This window comes from Pinus tabuliformis, chromosome 5_2, assembly GCF_031772625.1.
Source record: "Pinus tabuliformis cultivar Carrire ecotype Pingquan chromosome 5_2, CPIR1, whole genome shotgun sequence".
NCBI classification, from domain to species: Eukaryota; Viridiplantae; Streptophyta; class Pinopsida; order Pinales; family Pinaceae; genus Pinus; species Pinus tabuliformis.
Window position 1 is genome coordinate 434,328,432 of NC_142306.1, and position 17,700 is coordinate 434,346,131.

At 38.4% G+C, this 17,700-nt stretch overlaps 1 protein-coding gene across 7 annotated transcripts in view; it reads right to left on the bottom strand.

Moving 5' to 3' along the window:
- LOC149159517 (uncharacterized) overlaps positions 1–17,700 on the bottom strand; it is a 350,379-nt gene that overhangs the window by 48,478 nt on the left and 284,201 nt on the right. For all 7 annotated transcript variants that reach the window (XM_089436495.1, XM_089436499.1, XM_089436497.1 and 4 more), the window contains 2 exons: positions 6,910–6,978; positions 6,721–6,785 (listed from right to left, as the gene is read on the bottom strand). In XM_089436495.1, coding sequence (XP_089292621.1) covers positions 6,721–6,785; positions 6,910–6,978 — 134 coding nt within the window. The remainder of the gene's footprint in view (positions 1–6,720; positions 6,786–6,909; positions 6,979–17,700) is intronic.

Consider the following 17,700-nt stretch of genomic DNA (forward strand, 5'->3'; position numbering starts at 1 on the left):
TTTCAGAAATTCAAGATCAATGGGATTGTGGTATTTCATTAGATTATATCAAGTATGAAGGTATGCGATTAGCATTTAATCAAGAGCACCAAGCCCTATATGTACCCTAGTGTTGGTGGTGTTAATTGTTGAACTCCTTTGTCACGCGGCACGCCCTTAGCAAAAAATTACCTTTCAATCAAGTCAAAATCATCGATCAAACATGTTAAGCTTTTTCTACCACATTTTAAGTCTTGAATTAGGTAGTTCGATCAAAATTGGGCAATGTTGACTAATATCCCTAGACAATCAAGGTAGAGGCAAAGGCTAGACAAGAGGAGAAGAATCTAGATTCTAGATCATTAATGTACAATGGATGTTATATCTATCTTGATTTATGCAAAAATATGCATGTTTTCATGTCTTCTACAATTAATTTGGTATTTAGGATGTTTGTTTTGAGTATAAATGCAAAAAAATATAAATATATATATATATATATATATAGAAGACGCTTCCGCGGACGCTTCGCTTCTTAGATTTTTGGAAAATGACGCTTCGGTGTCCCCGCTTCAAAAAAATGCTTCCACTTCGTGCAACATTGATTTAAATAATATCCAGAAACAAGAAACTGAACAATAGAGAAAATACAACACAAGTGACATAGTTGTTGTTGGACAAATGTCCCCGTAAAAACCCAATGCAGGAAAATCGGTGCAACAAATCTAAGGATTTTTATTATTAAGCAGAAGTTATATCTGAATACAACCTTTGAATACCTTGCAGGCAATCCAGTATAGAGAATATCACTTAGCAGAATAAATTAGTGAGATTACCTCACTCTACACTGCAAGTCCCAGCTAATCCAACAACTGAACCAACGAGTCCCCGGCTACTTCTACGTTGCCCCTGCGTTGGCCTGCATCAGCCTCTAAGGCACTTCATCACCTCTGATGGGAATCGATTTTCTATCTGGAGTTGATTCCAGCGCTCCCAACTCAGAACGTTCAGCTCTCCACCAAATTCTGACCTCTGCGTAGGAGGCTCTACGTGGGCCTTGCGTGAGCCCTTCCTGCCTTTGCGTCACCCTCTCTGCCAACTGCATTGCCTTCTCTGTGTGTCTCTCTGACTCTCCGCTAAGTATTCTTGGCTTCGGAGAAGATCCTCCAGCCAAAACACTCTCTGCCCCTCTCTGCGTGATCACTACGAAATCACTGCGGTGCCTCTGGCTTCAGTGATTCGATTTGACTGATCAACTCTGTGTGTGTTCCAAATGACCCTCAATCAAATCGCGATTTTTTCGAAAAAAATAAAAAAAAAAAGGGACAAACAAAACTTTGTAAAAATCGGGAGATAATATCGGTTGGGTCAAAAAATCGCGATTTTCGCAACACTGCTTTAAACGTGACCCCCCAAAAATTTGGAAACAAGGAAACATGATGTGTGTATATATATATATATATTGAAACTTGGAAAACTCAAAAATTTATTCAAGCAAATAATATAGCTTTATAATGGTCGGAATATGCTCTAAATAGTTATCTAACAATGATATAAGCTTATAAAATAAATATGGAAATTATACAAGGGTTTATGTCATTGATACTCACTTGGCAGTGTTCCTTCTGCATCAAAAATTGTTGGATCTAGTGTATCGTTTGCTGTAAATTAATGCAGATCTATAAAACATTTCATATACCTTGTGAACTATGTGGATCCAGTATATCTTTCCCTTGGACAAAGTAAAGAATTTTAGCTCTAAACACCAATAATTAACTAGCTATCTTGAGAAACAAAAAATATACATATATATAGTAAAAAGAGCTAATAAGTATTTTTTTTTTTTTTTTATAAAAAGTAAAAGAAAAAATATTTTAAGCTTTTAGAAATAAGTTGGTTGATGTAAATGAGACGTACCTTGTGTTGGAGATTGCAGTAGGGCAGCTATTAATTCAAATTTTCCTTAACCTCAATAATTGCTTGTGAACTTTTAGTTATCTTCTTCTCTTTCTTTGTTAGATCTTTTCATCAAACAATTATCAAGAGCAAAATAATAAAGAAAATGGACACAAGATATATGCTCCAAGCCACAGCAAAACCCCTCCAATGGGAAACCCAGAAAAATCTCTTCTCTACTTATAGAATCTGCTTCAAATGAGAAAACCAAGACCCAAATCCTAGACCAAGTCCTTCTCCAAGCACCAAGTAGGCCCTCCAGAAAGCCCTTCCAATTAGGTCAGAGATCAACCAAGTCAACAAGGGTCAATCCTACTTCAACTAGCTTCTAGCTTCAACTTCGGCCCTTAGCTTCAACCTACAATTTCAACCTGCAATCTTTGGTCCTGTAGTAGCTATAGAAACCCTAGATCACTTCGCACGTGTGAGCAAAAAAGTCCAAATTTTAGTCTGTTTACTTCACTAGGGTTTCCTCCTCTGCTTCTAGTCTTCTTATGCTTCAAATCTTGACTTTCTTGCACAAACTTTCGGACCTGCAACTAGATCTGAAATCTCGGCCTTTGTAGCAACAACATAAACCCAAACATTCGCACATGTGAGAGAATAAGGCCCAAAATAGATCTTCTTGATTTCTTCTTGCTTCTTTGACCCTTGCTCTAGCTTCTTCCTTGTCCCTTGCCTCAAATTGAACTTCCTTCTTGAGATGATCGAATTATGCTAAATGAGGTCGAACCTGCTTGTATTTATAGCCTTTCCATGAGGTCGAATAGCCTCTTCTAGGCTGACCTGTCACTTCCAGGCTTGACTTGTGCTTGGAGGCTCTAGGAACTTTCCAAACTCAAATCAATATCTTTTACATGTTACAACTTGCCCAATAGGGTCTTATACAATTGACAAGGACTCTATTGACTCAAGAAAAATATTATTTTGACATGACAAACCCTAGAAGCATGAAGAACATGCTTGACCTAGATGACCATCAAAATGGAGCATGAAACCCATGCTTAAAATAATATTTTTCTTTCTTCTTTTTCTTGTAACATAAGATATACATAATGATTTGAGTACATTGACAATTATGAAGACCAAAACTAGTTACATTTTCCAACACCTTTGCCCAATACTACATTTTCAATTGTTGTTTCGTGAATCACAACTTCCTCTAAGTCAATCTTGCAATCTAGACAAGAAATGATCTTGGAATCAAGAAGACAACTCGCCCCCACTTTGTCTAAGACAGCTCCACAGTTTTCCAAGCTAATCTAGAAGCAATTCCAAGTAAAATGGCTCTGAAGTTTGGGTCGACAATGGGATTTCTTGAGATCTTCACCTTGTTGAAAATATCTTGGATAAGGATTTTTCCAACCACTTGGATCTAATAACACCAACCTCCAACAAAGAGTATAACAAAGACTAATGCCCTAGTTATCCCCTCCACATGAATATGTAGCCCATCAATTGATCAACCCTCCAATTGCTATGTAACTTGAATCTACCTATGTTTATATTATTAAGTACAATTTCCACAAATGCTAAGAAGATGAGGAATAAACAAAATTGAGCCACACAATACACAATGTTTGTAAATGGAAAAGTTTTATTATGGCAATAAATGATCTCATGATTCAACAACCACCAAAATGAGGGGTGGAGCTAGCCTTATAAAATTTCTTTTGGTAATGGCTAGTTGGACCTGACTCCCAAAAATAATATTTTACTTCTCATCCACAACTCAAAGACTAGTAAATCATGAGAAAATATTTTTTATTACATAGTTTGTCCACAATGAAGAATTTGACTTAGCTTTATTTGACAAATAAGAGGAAACATTCCCTTTAATTAGATCTTGGAGAAGCATGAAATGATGAATAGTAGCTAAAAGATGATCAACAACTTGCTCAAGATTACCCAATAGCTAGGTGAGTCGGCTCGATTTGCTTTACTTAGCTCGTTTTGATCCATAGGGGTCTCGACTTTGTCCAAGGAAGCTTGATTTGTTGGAAGGGGAATGACTTCACTTAGCAATAGCTACATTTTTGTCCACAAGATGTCCAGCATTCCCTTTGATCCTATAAACAACTCAATGTTTCTCTTGTTGACCTCAAACAACTTGTAATAGGGGGGTGAATTTCTTCATAGAAGTTTATCTCTGATGCCCTTGGACATTTTAACTTCATGCCTTTTCTATCCTTGCGATCTTTGACAATCTTCAATATTCCACTAGCTCCCAACGTCTAGTTTGACCCTTCCAACGTCCATCTTGAATTCCATGTGGCAACAAAGGAGGACATCACCTCACATGGAATGTATAACCCCAATGCCATAGAGAATTTGAGGATTATGCCACTTCGACTTTGTCCAGTCAATGTTTTAGATAACTTTGACATAAAGATTGTCTCTTCATGCCAAATTTGAACCCTGTTTTGCCACCTGGAAGCCCCACGTGCCAATTTTCTAGGTGATGCCTTCACCTTTTGGAAATATTTCTATGTTGCTTGTCATCAACATTTTATTCTGAGGAATCTCTGACCATGTTGACTTTTTAACCTTAGGACCAGATGCTTCGAGAAACATGCAATGACTTGGGAATGTGAACAACTAAGAATTGTGAGACTATCATGTTGAGAATTGTCTAAGAAATATTGCACCACGAACAAGGACACATATATACTTTGTAAAACATGCAAATGTGGTAAGAAATAGGTGTGCACAACATGGGCTACACTGGACCCCTTCATCTGTGATCAACCCTACATAATTAAAGACACCCATAAACCATGAGTCCCAATGTTATCAGTTGTTAGTCCTCCAATCCTATCCAGGACGAAAGGAGATAAGAGCAAGAACCAAAGGGAACAAGCATGGCCGACCACAATAGACCTAGGACACCTTAATCCAAAGCCTCACATGGCCTACAAGGCTTTAACTTGTATCCTTGGGCTTACAATAGTGTTATGAAAAAGGAATAAAAGACCATGTGTACCCCTATTAAAATGAGGAGTAACAGGAACCATAAGGAAAAAAAATCATGGCAACAAATAATCATTGAAACAACAAACGAAGAAGGAAAGAGAAACCCTAGAACATCTTCCTTCCAAGTGGTATACTTACCATCCAAATGGATCAATCTTGAAGGAATGTAGAAGACTTGAGCATTTCACCATTAATCTTGATGCAACAAATCAAAACCAAGACAGAGGAGGTTTAAGAATTGACAACAATCATCCATGAAGACAGAACACTTTACACAACATACACTTCAAGAAAGATATGTCAATTAAGCTACAATGATTGAGAGCTCCAAAAAAACCAACCATGAGTACAAATGAAGAAGTGCATCTCTTTACATAGAGTGATGCTATACTTCCTTCACAATAAAATACCATTATCTCAAGTGATTCCTTATATCTAGCCCTAAGAAAAGTAAAATAAAACTCTTTACGCTAAAACAACAATAAAATTGGGTCATCAAGCCACATATACAATGATTAAGGTGACATGAAACCCAAAGAGATGGGCATCCCCAAGAAACAAGGAATGAAATATCTCCATTGTTCAAAGTTGGGCTCCAAAGGCCCTCCCAAAGTGCACAAATGATCCATAAATGCCTCAGTCAAATCGATGACTCCTAGGCTTCCTTAGATGTGGATGTACAAGCCTCCTCGGTGTAAATGCCCTCAAATTCATGATATAAAACCCTCCAAAGGGAGTGGCTGCTCCAAAATAGCTTTATAAGTTGTCTGTGAAATCTTCAAGCGAGAATTTTACTCTCAAATGCATGGTATAAGCCCCAAACCATGGTGAAATGGTTCTTCAACCAAGAATCCAGCCAACGTCTAACCTTCAAAGGTGGGATGAGTTCATGGAAAGAGTGAGATAACCCCAAGAAGTGGACAGTTCTATAAATTAGTGTCATGAATCCTCAAAAGATGTCTACAAGGTGTGATCATGTCCAACCTCAAGCAAAGAACCTTCATAAAGCATGGAAAGAGCCCCTCCAAGTCAAATAAACTCTTAACATCACCTAATGGATATCATAAAGTCCATATGTGTAGGCCGGCCCTCACATCAAGCAATAAATTACTCACAAAGTGATGAAATGAGAGGGCATTATGCAATCTTCGATGTGACACCTCAAGAGGAGACCCATGCAAGCAAAACTAGCCCAAATATGCCTTGAAGGATGTTAACAGTGCCTCGGTAACCATGAGTTTCCTTGACAAGTGTGAACTACCTTCGGGACAGTGAAAATGCCAAAACGTTCCAATGAACTAGAACTATACATCATGAAATACTGCCAACAAATCCTCCATCAATGTCCATGAGAACAAGTAATTATCTTAACTGTAAAAGCTCAAAAATACAAGGTCTATTGAAGAAATTCACTAGGACTATCCCCTACCAAAATGAGGGGTAACAATACCAAAAACATTGGTTTTGATAGGAAAATTTAATACTTGCAATTTTACTAGTTTTTTTATATGTAAATACTTTCCTTTGAATTCAATGAGCTAATATGTAAACCTATACTATCTATTACCTTATCACCTATATTACAACACGGCTTTGTAAGGATGTGTTTAAACGATATATATGTATGCATGGTACTCGGTTGGTTTTACTGTTACATACATAGTATACATTAGGATTTTTGGTTTCAATGATATATTTTTTAAAATTATGTTTTATCCACATAGAAAAGCCATCGGTATCAACAGAATGGATCATCTTCACTTTCCTAGGATAAATTTTTCTATGATAATGCACATCATAAAACATTCTTACATGGTTAAGTGCAAGGGATGTAGCAACTTTATCCATACAAATCCTTGAAGCGGATACACCTGGACCTACATAAAATAGAAAAACACACATACAAGAAATCATTTTTGTGTTAATATCTGCAAGAAAACTACAAAACTACAAACAAAGAATATTTTGAAACAAGAAGACATGACTATCATAGATTATCACCAGTGTATGGCACTTCGGATGTTTCTAGCATCGATTGGAGTGTCCCGTCTTCACCAATACCACCATGCACTTGCAATCCAAAAAAAAGAAATTAAAAAACAGTTTTAGTTCAAATCAATCATGAAATTTTACAATTAGAATATCTAATGGACATGAATCTTTATAGTTAAATTATGGCACTGTCTGCTGTATGTCTTGCAATACTTATGGGGATCATCAAACAATGAATTGGAACGCTGCAAAAAGTTTTATGTACCCCTGCTGACATGAGGTGTAACCAGACCTTAGTATCATGTTAAAAGCAATCCAATTTGTGCATAAGCACAGTTTCCAAGCATATCTTGGCTTATCTAATAAAACCGAATCTGTTTTATGTAATTACACATGTTAAATTCTAGATTTTTAAGTAGAGATAAACCAACCACAGAAAGCAAATAAATACTTTAAACCAAGATGCCTAAGACTAGACTATTAATTAGAAACTTAAGATATTCAAGAAAGCAACATCCCAATAAGCTTGAAACAAGTCTACAATAATGAATATCAATGTTTAACAGAAAAGACTTGAATTAAAAGGTGAATCCGACTTATGCTTTAATGAGCGTATCTTGGATTTCCTGCATGTACCAAATATTTCCTTAAGTTATGATAAGCAAATGAAAATAAATCAAAGAAAATTCACAGCCAGAAATTAGAGACAAAACCTTGAAAATTAACCGCTAACTTGCAAATGATTTTAGAGTCTAAGTAGATATTCGATAATAAAATCAAACCAGCCTTGAATAGTCTGCTTTTTTATGAAATTTTATGTAATTTCCAAATTCACATATAGATTATAAACAGTCCAAAGAATAAAGCTAGGAATTACTAAAGCTAGGGATAATTTTGCAAGTGGGGTTTCAAGATGATGACCTTAAAATCAAACCCTAATTGAAATAAGTCCAGCAAATGAACATGTGCATAAACCACTAGACTTGAAAAGAAATCTAAACTAAAAAAAAAATCAATATTTTTCTTTAGTTTCCAATAAACAAAAAATGGGGGTAAAAGATTTTGGGTTTGTTACCCACCAGCGTTGCGGGGGAGCACCCCCCCCCCCCTTCTCGATCCTGCTCCCAATCCGCGCTCTGGGAGGGAGTGACTTGGGAGCGGGTCGGGAGCGCACTCCTGAAATCACTCCCGAAAGCACGCTCCCTTAAAAAAATTTCCGCTCCCTAGTTTTTTTCAAATCGATATAGGGAGCGTCGCTCCAGGAGTAATCGCTCCCGGCGGCGGTGAGCGGCACCAGGAAAAAAGTGCGGATAAAAAAAATCAGCAGAATTAAAAAAACAAAAACAAAAACCGATTCCTGTGGAAATAAAGTGAGGGAGGGAAGGAGGGAAGGTTAAATAGACCCTCCCTCATTCATTTCATTTCATCATTGTAATGAGAGTGAGAGTGAGTGTGAGAAAGAGGGTGAGAGTGAGAGTGAAAGAGAGTGAGAGTGAGAGCAAGAGAGTGAGGAGCAAGGAGAGAGCAAAAGAGAGCAAAAAGCAAGAGAGTGAGAGAGCAAGAGAAAGCAAGGAACAAGGGGAGATTGGACGCCAAAGAGGTAGGCTCTACAATATTGAATAGAGTGTCTAGCAATTTTTTTTTAATGTTCATTTCTAAATAAATAAATACATTTTTTTTCTCTATTTCCCATTCCCATTCCATTCTTTTAAATTTTGCAAATTCAAAACTTCAAATTGTTATATTTCTTGGCATTTCCTTCTTCTTGGTTCCTTTTTTGGTTATTATGGGGTTGGAGAGTAGAAAAAGGAGGGTTGAAAATGAAGAAGGGGATGAAGAAGGGGGTCATAGTGGATTTGATGAAAACCCCGATGGGGAGGAGCTGGAGGAGAGTGAACATGAGTCAGCTCAAAAAACTAAACAAGACCAAACTCCATTGTGGAAATATGTTAATAGTCCTGAAGCAGGGAAAGGGGGTGGAACCACTAAATTTCATTGCCCCCATTGCAACAATAATTACACAGGTTCAAACACCCGTGCTAGAAAGCACCTCTACGGCAAAAGGCCATGGGATGGAGATAAACAAATTGGAATCAAAACCTGTTTAGGTGTGTCAACAGCAGATAGAGCCAAATACTTAAGGGAAGAGGAGGAAGCCCAATACAAATCTAAAAAATCAAAGGGTTTCTTTGAACCAACCTCACAATCACATGCACAAAGAACTCCTTCAGCATCCTCCCAAGGCAGTGGATATGGAGGCACAAGGTCACCAGGTTTAAGGCGTAGAAGCATATCAGATTTCCTTGATGAAGGGTGTAGGAATGATGTGGATTCAAAAGTTTACAGGTTTCTCTATGCATGTAGGATACCATTCAATGTTCTTCGCTCACCTTATTGGCACAAAATGGTATCTGCCATAAATGATGCCCCTAAAGGATACAAGAGCCCTGGGTATGACAAGGCAAGAACTGTTGGACTTGATCATGAGAAAGCAAAAATATCACATTCTTTGAATAGAATGACAAGTTCTTGGACTGACCATGGGGTGTTCATTGTATCTCATGGATGGACAAATGTAAAAGGCAAGCCATTGATAAATGTTCTTGTTGTGTCTATTAATGGTGCCATCTTTCTTTCTGCATATGATTACTCAGACAAGTTCAAGACCGACATCAACATTGCAGACCATTACTTGAAACAATTGAGCGTATTGGGCCATACAATGTCATCCAAGTCATCACTAATAATGCTCCTAATTGTAAGGCAGCGGGAGCAATTATTGAGGATAAATACCCCAACATATTTTGGTTTGGGGGTTTGGTTCAGACAATGAACCTTTTGATGCATGATATTGTTAAGAACAAAAACGAGCAACACAAATGGATTGGTGATTTGTATAAGAGAGGCAAACCAATGATAAAATTTATTACAAATCATAGCAATTCCCATGGCCTTTTCCGCAGTCACTCAAGATTGGAGTTGTTGAAGATTGTGAGGAATAGATTTGGTAGCTATTACCTCACCTTCAGGCGCCTTTTGAAGGTAACAAAGTCATTGGCTAGCATGGTATCAAGTCCACACTAGCAGGTATTAAAGGAAAGAGCTACAAATGCAGCTAACAGGCAAGGTTTTGAACAGGTGAAGGAGGCCGCTCTTGATGGTATGTTTTGGGCATGTGTGAGGCAAGTATTGGATTTCACCAAGCCTATTTATCAGATGATTTGGTTTGCAAATACAGATAAACCAGTAATTGGCGAGGTGTATGAGTAGATGGATACCATGTTGGGGCAAATAAAAGATATTGTTCATAACAATGATCCCAACTTGTATAAATTGATTCACGATTGTGTGTGTATACGGTGGGATAAACTTAATGTTCCACTACATTGCTTGGCATATATCCTTATGCCAAAATACTACTCTACATCTTGGTTGGGCCAACCTGCACCAGGGGGTGGGGTTAGGGTCAAACCCCATATAGATGAAGAGGTATCTACAGGATATTTGCAAGCATTAGAAAAGTTGATACCTAACAGGGAGGAATGTGCTAGTGTGCGTCTTGAATTAGGCAGATACTTCAGTTGCACTGGTTTGTTTGGTACCTTTCATGCAATGGAAGATAGAGACAGATTTGATGCTCTCACATGGTGGGAATCATATGGCCGCCATGGACTTCTACCAAAATTGGCAAAAAAAGTTCTTTCACAGGTTGTAATACTTCTTCTGCAGAGAGGTGTTGGAGCACCTACAGCTTCATACATAATGTGAAAAGAAACAGACTCAATGAAAACCGAGCAGAAAGCTTGGTTTATGTGCACTACAACTTGAGGTTGTTGAGTCATCACTGTGATCGGGCTTATGAGGATCCAACATATAAAATTGGGGACAACCACCTAGAGGATGATAATTTGGAGGATGGCACTAGACATGTTGAAGAACTGGAAGCGAAACTTATGAGAGAGGAAGATGAAGCAACAACCATGCCACCTCCACCATCCAGTAGCAGTGCTCGAGTTCCGAGTTTTGCTCCTTTGTTGTCGCCGCCTCCATCTACACCCTCACGTGGAGGGCATGTGCCTTCTGGTTCTGGTCGTCGGTCTGTGTGGGAGAAGACTCCTAGAAGACCACCACGACCTGCTCATACATTAGACACTTCTCGTGGCAAGGGCCACATGAAGTAGTAGATAACTGATTTACAGTTTACTTGTCTTTTCTAGTTTCTATTACTTTTCATAACTGTTGAGTCTTGACTCTTTCATATCATAATGATATTTTTTGTAAACAATATATGACTGTGAAAATTTAAGTTTGAAGTTTGAAGTTGGCAATTATAACTCATTGGTAATGATTCTGAATTATCAATATGATGCTTCATGAAAGTTGTTTCATTTCATTTCATAATTCATTTTATAACATTTCATTTCATGTTAGATATTATTTCTTGTAATGGTTAAAGTTTAAACTTAGCTTACAAGTACAACTTTGGTGATCAATGATGATAAATGTTATATATTGAATTTTCAATTTTGAAAGCTTGAAGTTGAAACTTTAAGATTGATGAATCATGATTCACGAGACTCAATATGTTGTAAATTACTAACTTATGGATGTGGTTGATGAAGATTATAACTTCTAGATGATTGATGTTATATGGTTCAATGATCAATCTATGTTTTTTATATCTAATTCATCATTCTACATGTTTTTGTTGACATATATGTATCAAAATATAAAAAATATATATATTATATAAAAATCGCTCTGGGATTCGCTCCCAAACCGGGAGCTTTTGAAAATGTCACTCCCACACCCCTTTTCGGTCCTGCTCCCTGCTTTCGCTCCCGCTCCCAAGTAACACTATTACCCACCAAAAGTGGTTGACCCCATAGGAGAATTTTTTCTCCTAGTTATCTCTTCAGGCGGGAGCCAACAGCGCCTAGTAGCCACGGATGTAGTCAATATATTGTGCCATTTACTCTCCGCTCCTGACATCAGTCATATGTCCTCTCGTCCATCTATCAAGAGCATATGTCAGAAGGTGAGCAATCCAACCCAATGTTGCATGAATCAGGGACGTTGTTTGGAAGCGGGGATGTGGAAGCGTCATTTCCCAAAAATCTAGGAAGTGAAGCGTCTACTATATATATATATCATTTATATTAAAAAACAACATCCAAAATATGAAATTAGTTGTAGAAGATAAGGAAGCATACATATTTGTACATAAATCAAGATAGATATGGCATCCATTGTACATTAATAATTATTCGAGCATCAACCATTTAGATGCATCAACCATCTAGAATCTAGATTCTTCTCCTCTTATCCAGCCTTTGCCTCTACATCAATTGTCTAGGGATATTCGTCAACATTGCCCAATTTTGATCAAACTACCTAATCCAAGCCTTAAAATATGGTAGAAAAGCTTAACATGCTTGATCGATGATTATGACTAAAGGCATGACAAAGGAGTTCAACAATTAACACCACCAACACTAGGGTACACATAGGGCTTGGTCCTCTTGATTAAATGCTAATCACATACTCTCATACATGATATAATCTAATGAAATGCCACAATCCCATTATTCCTGAATTCTTGAAAACTGTGAAGTCTGTGCAATTTTGAATAGGATATGAAATTTTATTTTCTCCATACGAACTCCGATGAGGTTGGAACCACTCTCAAACATCCTGAGTCATTTCATGGTAATGTTAAAAATTTAAGTAAAAGGATGTTTCATTTTCATCCTTTTACTTTAAGAATTTAACATTACCATGAGGAAGGATCTAAGGAGCATCAAGAGAGCACCTTGGGAGTGTTCGAGAAGCCCCAAACCAACTTACATCAAACAAAAATAAAAATAAAAAATATTTAGAACCCTGTGGAACCACCCATCTCCCTTCGGATCTGCTTGGGATCCGTAAGGATCCGTTCCCAATCCACTGCAGATCCGGGGAGGATCCGTCATCGGATACACGGTTCAGAAATCTGGAATCACGGATTGGGCTGGCACGGTTCTGAATTTCCAGGAACCGTCTTCACCGACCCGATCCACAGTTCCGAAATTCTGAACCACGGATCTGACGGGAGATCCCCCACAGATTCGTACAGGACGCGATTCCTAGTTTGGATCCTTTGGGGGGTGGGGGTTGTTTTGTGCAACACTGATTCAACCCAAAAGGTATGTTTTTTCATTGTGCAATTGAGTCCTTATGCTTGTATTTCTTGGGCATCTTAGGCATGGATTATTCGGTGACTTGGAAGAAGGGCTTGACCATGGTTTTGCTCCCTCACCTTAAATGGGGGGTTAATCCTCAATCCTAATCTTGTGGGATCTCCCCTATTGACTTGTTTTAGGAAGGGCACTACTTGGGAAGCCCCATTTTTGGTAGTGTGGCCCCGTTTTCCCGTTCCACATTTTTCACCCCCCTTTGCACATTACAAGCCCTATTTCATCATTTTCCTTCTCTCGGTCCACATGACCACTGGGTCCACAAGGCACTGGTAGTCCCCCTTCCCTTTCCACATATATGGCTTAGGCCTAGAAACGTTACCTCGGAGGTCAATGAAGCTAAAAGAAAGTTAAAAGCATATCATGGCCACAACCAAGAAACAAAGGAAAAGAATATTATAAAATGCAAAAGATGGTTGTGACATTTAATATAGCATGTGGGAAAAAGCCAAACATGACCTTTACCCCCTTATCATTATGGCCACCACCCAGGTTCCTAGGGCCCATCAATGCCCCCACATCATTAAAGGAACACATGCACATCCCAACCCCTATTGGGCAATGAACTGCCCCACCTTAAGGGGGTAATAACTGCTTTACATCATACAAAGCATGCTATCATTTCCTGGAGCCCCAAGCAGTAATACAAAGAAAAAAATCAAGAAAAGGAAAAAGGAAAATAAAGAGGAGTGGAAAAACAAAGGTTGGGGTAAATCATGTATCCATGATGCTCCCTCCTACATCTGTATACCCAATATGTGGACATCCCTCATTATTAACATCCTTGTACCCATGGCATTTGGCCTTGAGACCCCTATGACCCCATCCATTTCATCATCATTCTTATGCCACCCATCAATTGAAGGATGTACCAAGGACCTGTCTTTCCTCTTAGGGGCTAGGAACACCTCATAGGGTCATCTATTAACCACTCCTACCTAGGGAGGTAACATTATTACGAGATCAGAGCCCCAAATATGATTAATGTGATTCTTCTTGTGTTGAAGAATCTAGGGCAAGTAGGATTAATGTGATTCTTCTAAGCTTGATAACTATTTGTGAGGTGTTTTTAACTTCTTAGCATAGTCTTCACTTGTTATTATTAGAGTGTGTCTTCATTAGTTCATCAAATAGCTACCAAAACAAAGAGACAAGAACACACGGTGTTGGCTTTCTGCCAAGGCAAAAATCTCTCCCTCTTAGAGAGAAAAACCCGCACAAAATTCTTCTTATAGAGTTTCCAATTGACGAATACCAAGACCATGACCCTTGACCTTCTAGGCCACTCCAAGACCAAGACACCAATCCTCTTCTTCATCAATGCTAAGATCATCATTACTATTGCTCCATCACTAAGGTCTTCATCAACAAGATCTTGATATTGAAATTTGTATAGGAGAGATGCATGTAGATTCACTGATAACATGATAGTCTCATCATGATTGTTCCTTCACTGAGATCATGACCTTTGTGACTATATCTTCATCAAGAACGAGATAGTGATTGCACCTTAATGTATGCAGAGACAGTGTCTTATTATGAGATCCTTCCATCATGCCGAGACAGGGCAAGTAGGATTAATGTGATTCTTCTTAGCTTGATAACTATTTGTGAGGTGTTTTTAACTTTTCTTCTTAGCATAGTCTTCTTAGCATAGTCTCTTTGTTTTGGTAGCTATTTGATGAACTAATGAAGACACACTCTAATAATAACAAGTGAAGTGAGGTGTTTTTAACTTCTTAGCATAGTCTTCACTTGTTATTATTAGAGTGTGTCTTCATTAGTTCATCAAATAGCTACCAAAACAAAGAGACAAGAACACACGGTGTTGGCTTTCTGCCAAGGCAAAAATCTCTCCCTCTTGGAGAGAAAAACCTGCACAAAATTCTTCTTATAGAGTTTCCAATTGACGAATACCAAGACCATGACCCTTGACCTTCTAGGCCACTCCAAGACCAAGACACCAATCCTCTTCTTCATCAATGCTAAGATCATCATTACTATTGCTCCATCACTAAGGTCTTCATCAACAAGATCTTGATATTGAAATTTGTATAGGAGAGATGCATGTAGATTCACTGATAACATGACAGTCTCATCATGATTGTTCCTTCACTGAGATCATGACCTTTGTGACTATATCTTCATCAAGAACGAGATAGTGATTGCACCTTAATGTATGCAGAGACAGTGTCTTATTATGAGATCCTTCCATCATGCCGAGACAGGGCAAGTAGAATTAATGTGATTCTTCTTAGCTTGATAACTATTTGTGAGGTGTTTTTAACTTTTCTTCTTAGCATAGTCTTCACTTGTTATTATTAGAGTGTGTCTTCATTAGTTCATCAAATAGCTACCAAAACAAAGAGACAAGAACACACGATGTTGTCTTTATGCCAGGGCCAAAACCTCTCCCTCTTGGAGAAGAAAACCCGCACAAAATTCTTCTTATAGAGTTTCCAATTGACGAATACCAAGACCGTGACCCTTGACCTTCTAGCCCACTCCAAGACCAAGACACCAATCCTCTTCTTCATCAATGTTGAGATCATCATTACTATTGCTCCATCACTAAGGTCTTCATCAACGAGATCTTCATACTGAAATTTGTATAGGAGAGATGCATGTAGATTCACTGATAACATGACAGTCTCATCATGATTGTTCCTTCACTGAGATCATGACCTTTGTGACTATATCTTCATCAAGAACGAGATAGTGAGTGCACCTTAATGTATGCAGAGATAGTGTCTTATTATGAGATCCTTCCATCATGCCAAGACAGTGTGTGGTATAGTAGGATTCCTAAGATCACCCTTATCACTACGGTTATGACAACACTGAGGTTTGTACCGAGAATGAGACTGTGTTTTCTTGACACTTAGTCATTCTTATGCCGAGAGTATCTCACTGAATTATCCATCCAAAATCACAGTGATACTTCTCTATCCAAGGTCCTGAACTGTTGTCTTAATCTGAGATTACTACACCTCATGTACCCATCTGAGATTGCAGAGAAGTCTGAGTTTTTTCCGAGATTCCTGTGGTGACTTTAGCCGCATATTTATAGTAGTTAGCCTTCCATATTTAGTCGACGTGTCAATGTGAACCGATGTGTCTCTTTTTTGAGCCGACATGACATTTATGTATACTTTGAGGCCGACATGACTGTCTTCTACATTGTTTTACTTGCAGACTTCTTTGTTCTTGTCTTGGAGGGTTGTTCTAGACTTGTATATATTTTACATAGCTTCATGAAGAGCTCCTTATTCATGACATTGACTCTTTGACCTTAAATATAAATCCTAAGGCTCTCAATGGGAGCCATCTATAAACCTCTTGCTCATGAAACCCATGCAGCAAGGAATAATAAATTCATTTTACAAAAATCATAATTACAATGTCATGAAGACCGAACCTAGTTACACTTTCTTCAACAATTTGGAAGGGAAAACCCCATATGAAGTCTCAAATTTTCCTTGATTAACAAGTTTGGTCCACTTAGATGCACTAATGAATTATTGTATTTGACGGTGAGGATGCAGAACTGGACATTATATGTGATTGGCAGGTGGTTTCATCATGGGCTAGGCAACTTAATTGGGACCCAAGTCCACCAGCGGATCATATTGACATCCACGGGTGAAGTTTTGAGAGCCACGGAACTCCCATCATGTGCAGAGCATCATTTCACATCATGGGCACCTTCAACACCTCCAGAAGCCTACTCATTGCCCCACATTATTCATGAGATGATGCACTTACACCAGTGTGCCCCCAAGTCGGCTTAGCATTTACCAGATCGTGTGGCAGTTGATCTAAGGCCCAAACGAGGTTTGTCTCACCTCTGGAGACATGGAAGGGCAAGCACCATCGTTAGAGCCCTCAACAATGGAGCATTTCAAGCTATTCTTCCACCAAGAGACCCATGAGAGCCAGTTTTTGTGCCCCAAACACAAAATTGGGGCCCACATGATGACTTGCATGGAGAGTTAGGGGTCATCCCCTAGTTCGACATTTATGTAGCTCTCTCGCACATTTTGGCACAAAGACGACTCAACATTGCCTTCCAACGACCCTACATTAGCATGATGTCATCATTCTGGCTTCAATTGGAGGCTAATTCATATTTTTGTAACCCTACTTGGTTGACTTGTGACCAAGGGATGTACCTAGCCCATTTTTATAACGTTGAGGGGCTTGTAGGCATAATTCAACTTAGTAGAACACATATAAATAGAAGATCATTTCATTTGGACTGGATCATCATCATCACTTAGGAGACTCGGCCTCTTAGGCTAATTCGCACTTGTTCTTGTATTGGCTATTAGAGAATCTGGGATACATTTCGATATTTGGAGCTGATTTTTTATCTTCTTTTGGAGCTATCTCTTGGACTATATTGCATGTCATCTTGTAAGTGCATTTTGATGAAATTTTGCTTTTGAAATATGTATAATGTATGGAATCGTTGCTACTAGATTAATGCTACATTGTGCCCAAATTTTGGTGAAGATAAATTTTGAAAGCTATTCGCTTGACAATTGGATATATTATTCATGTC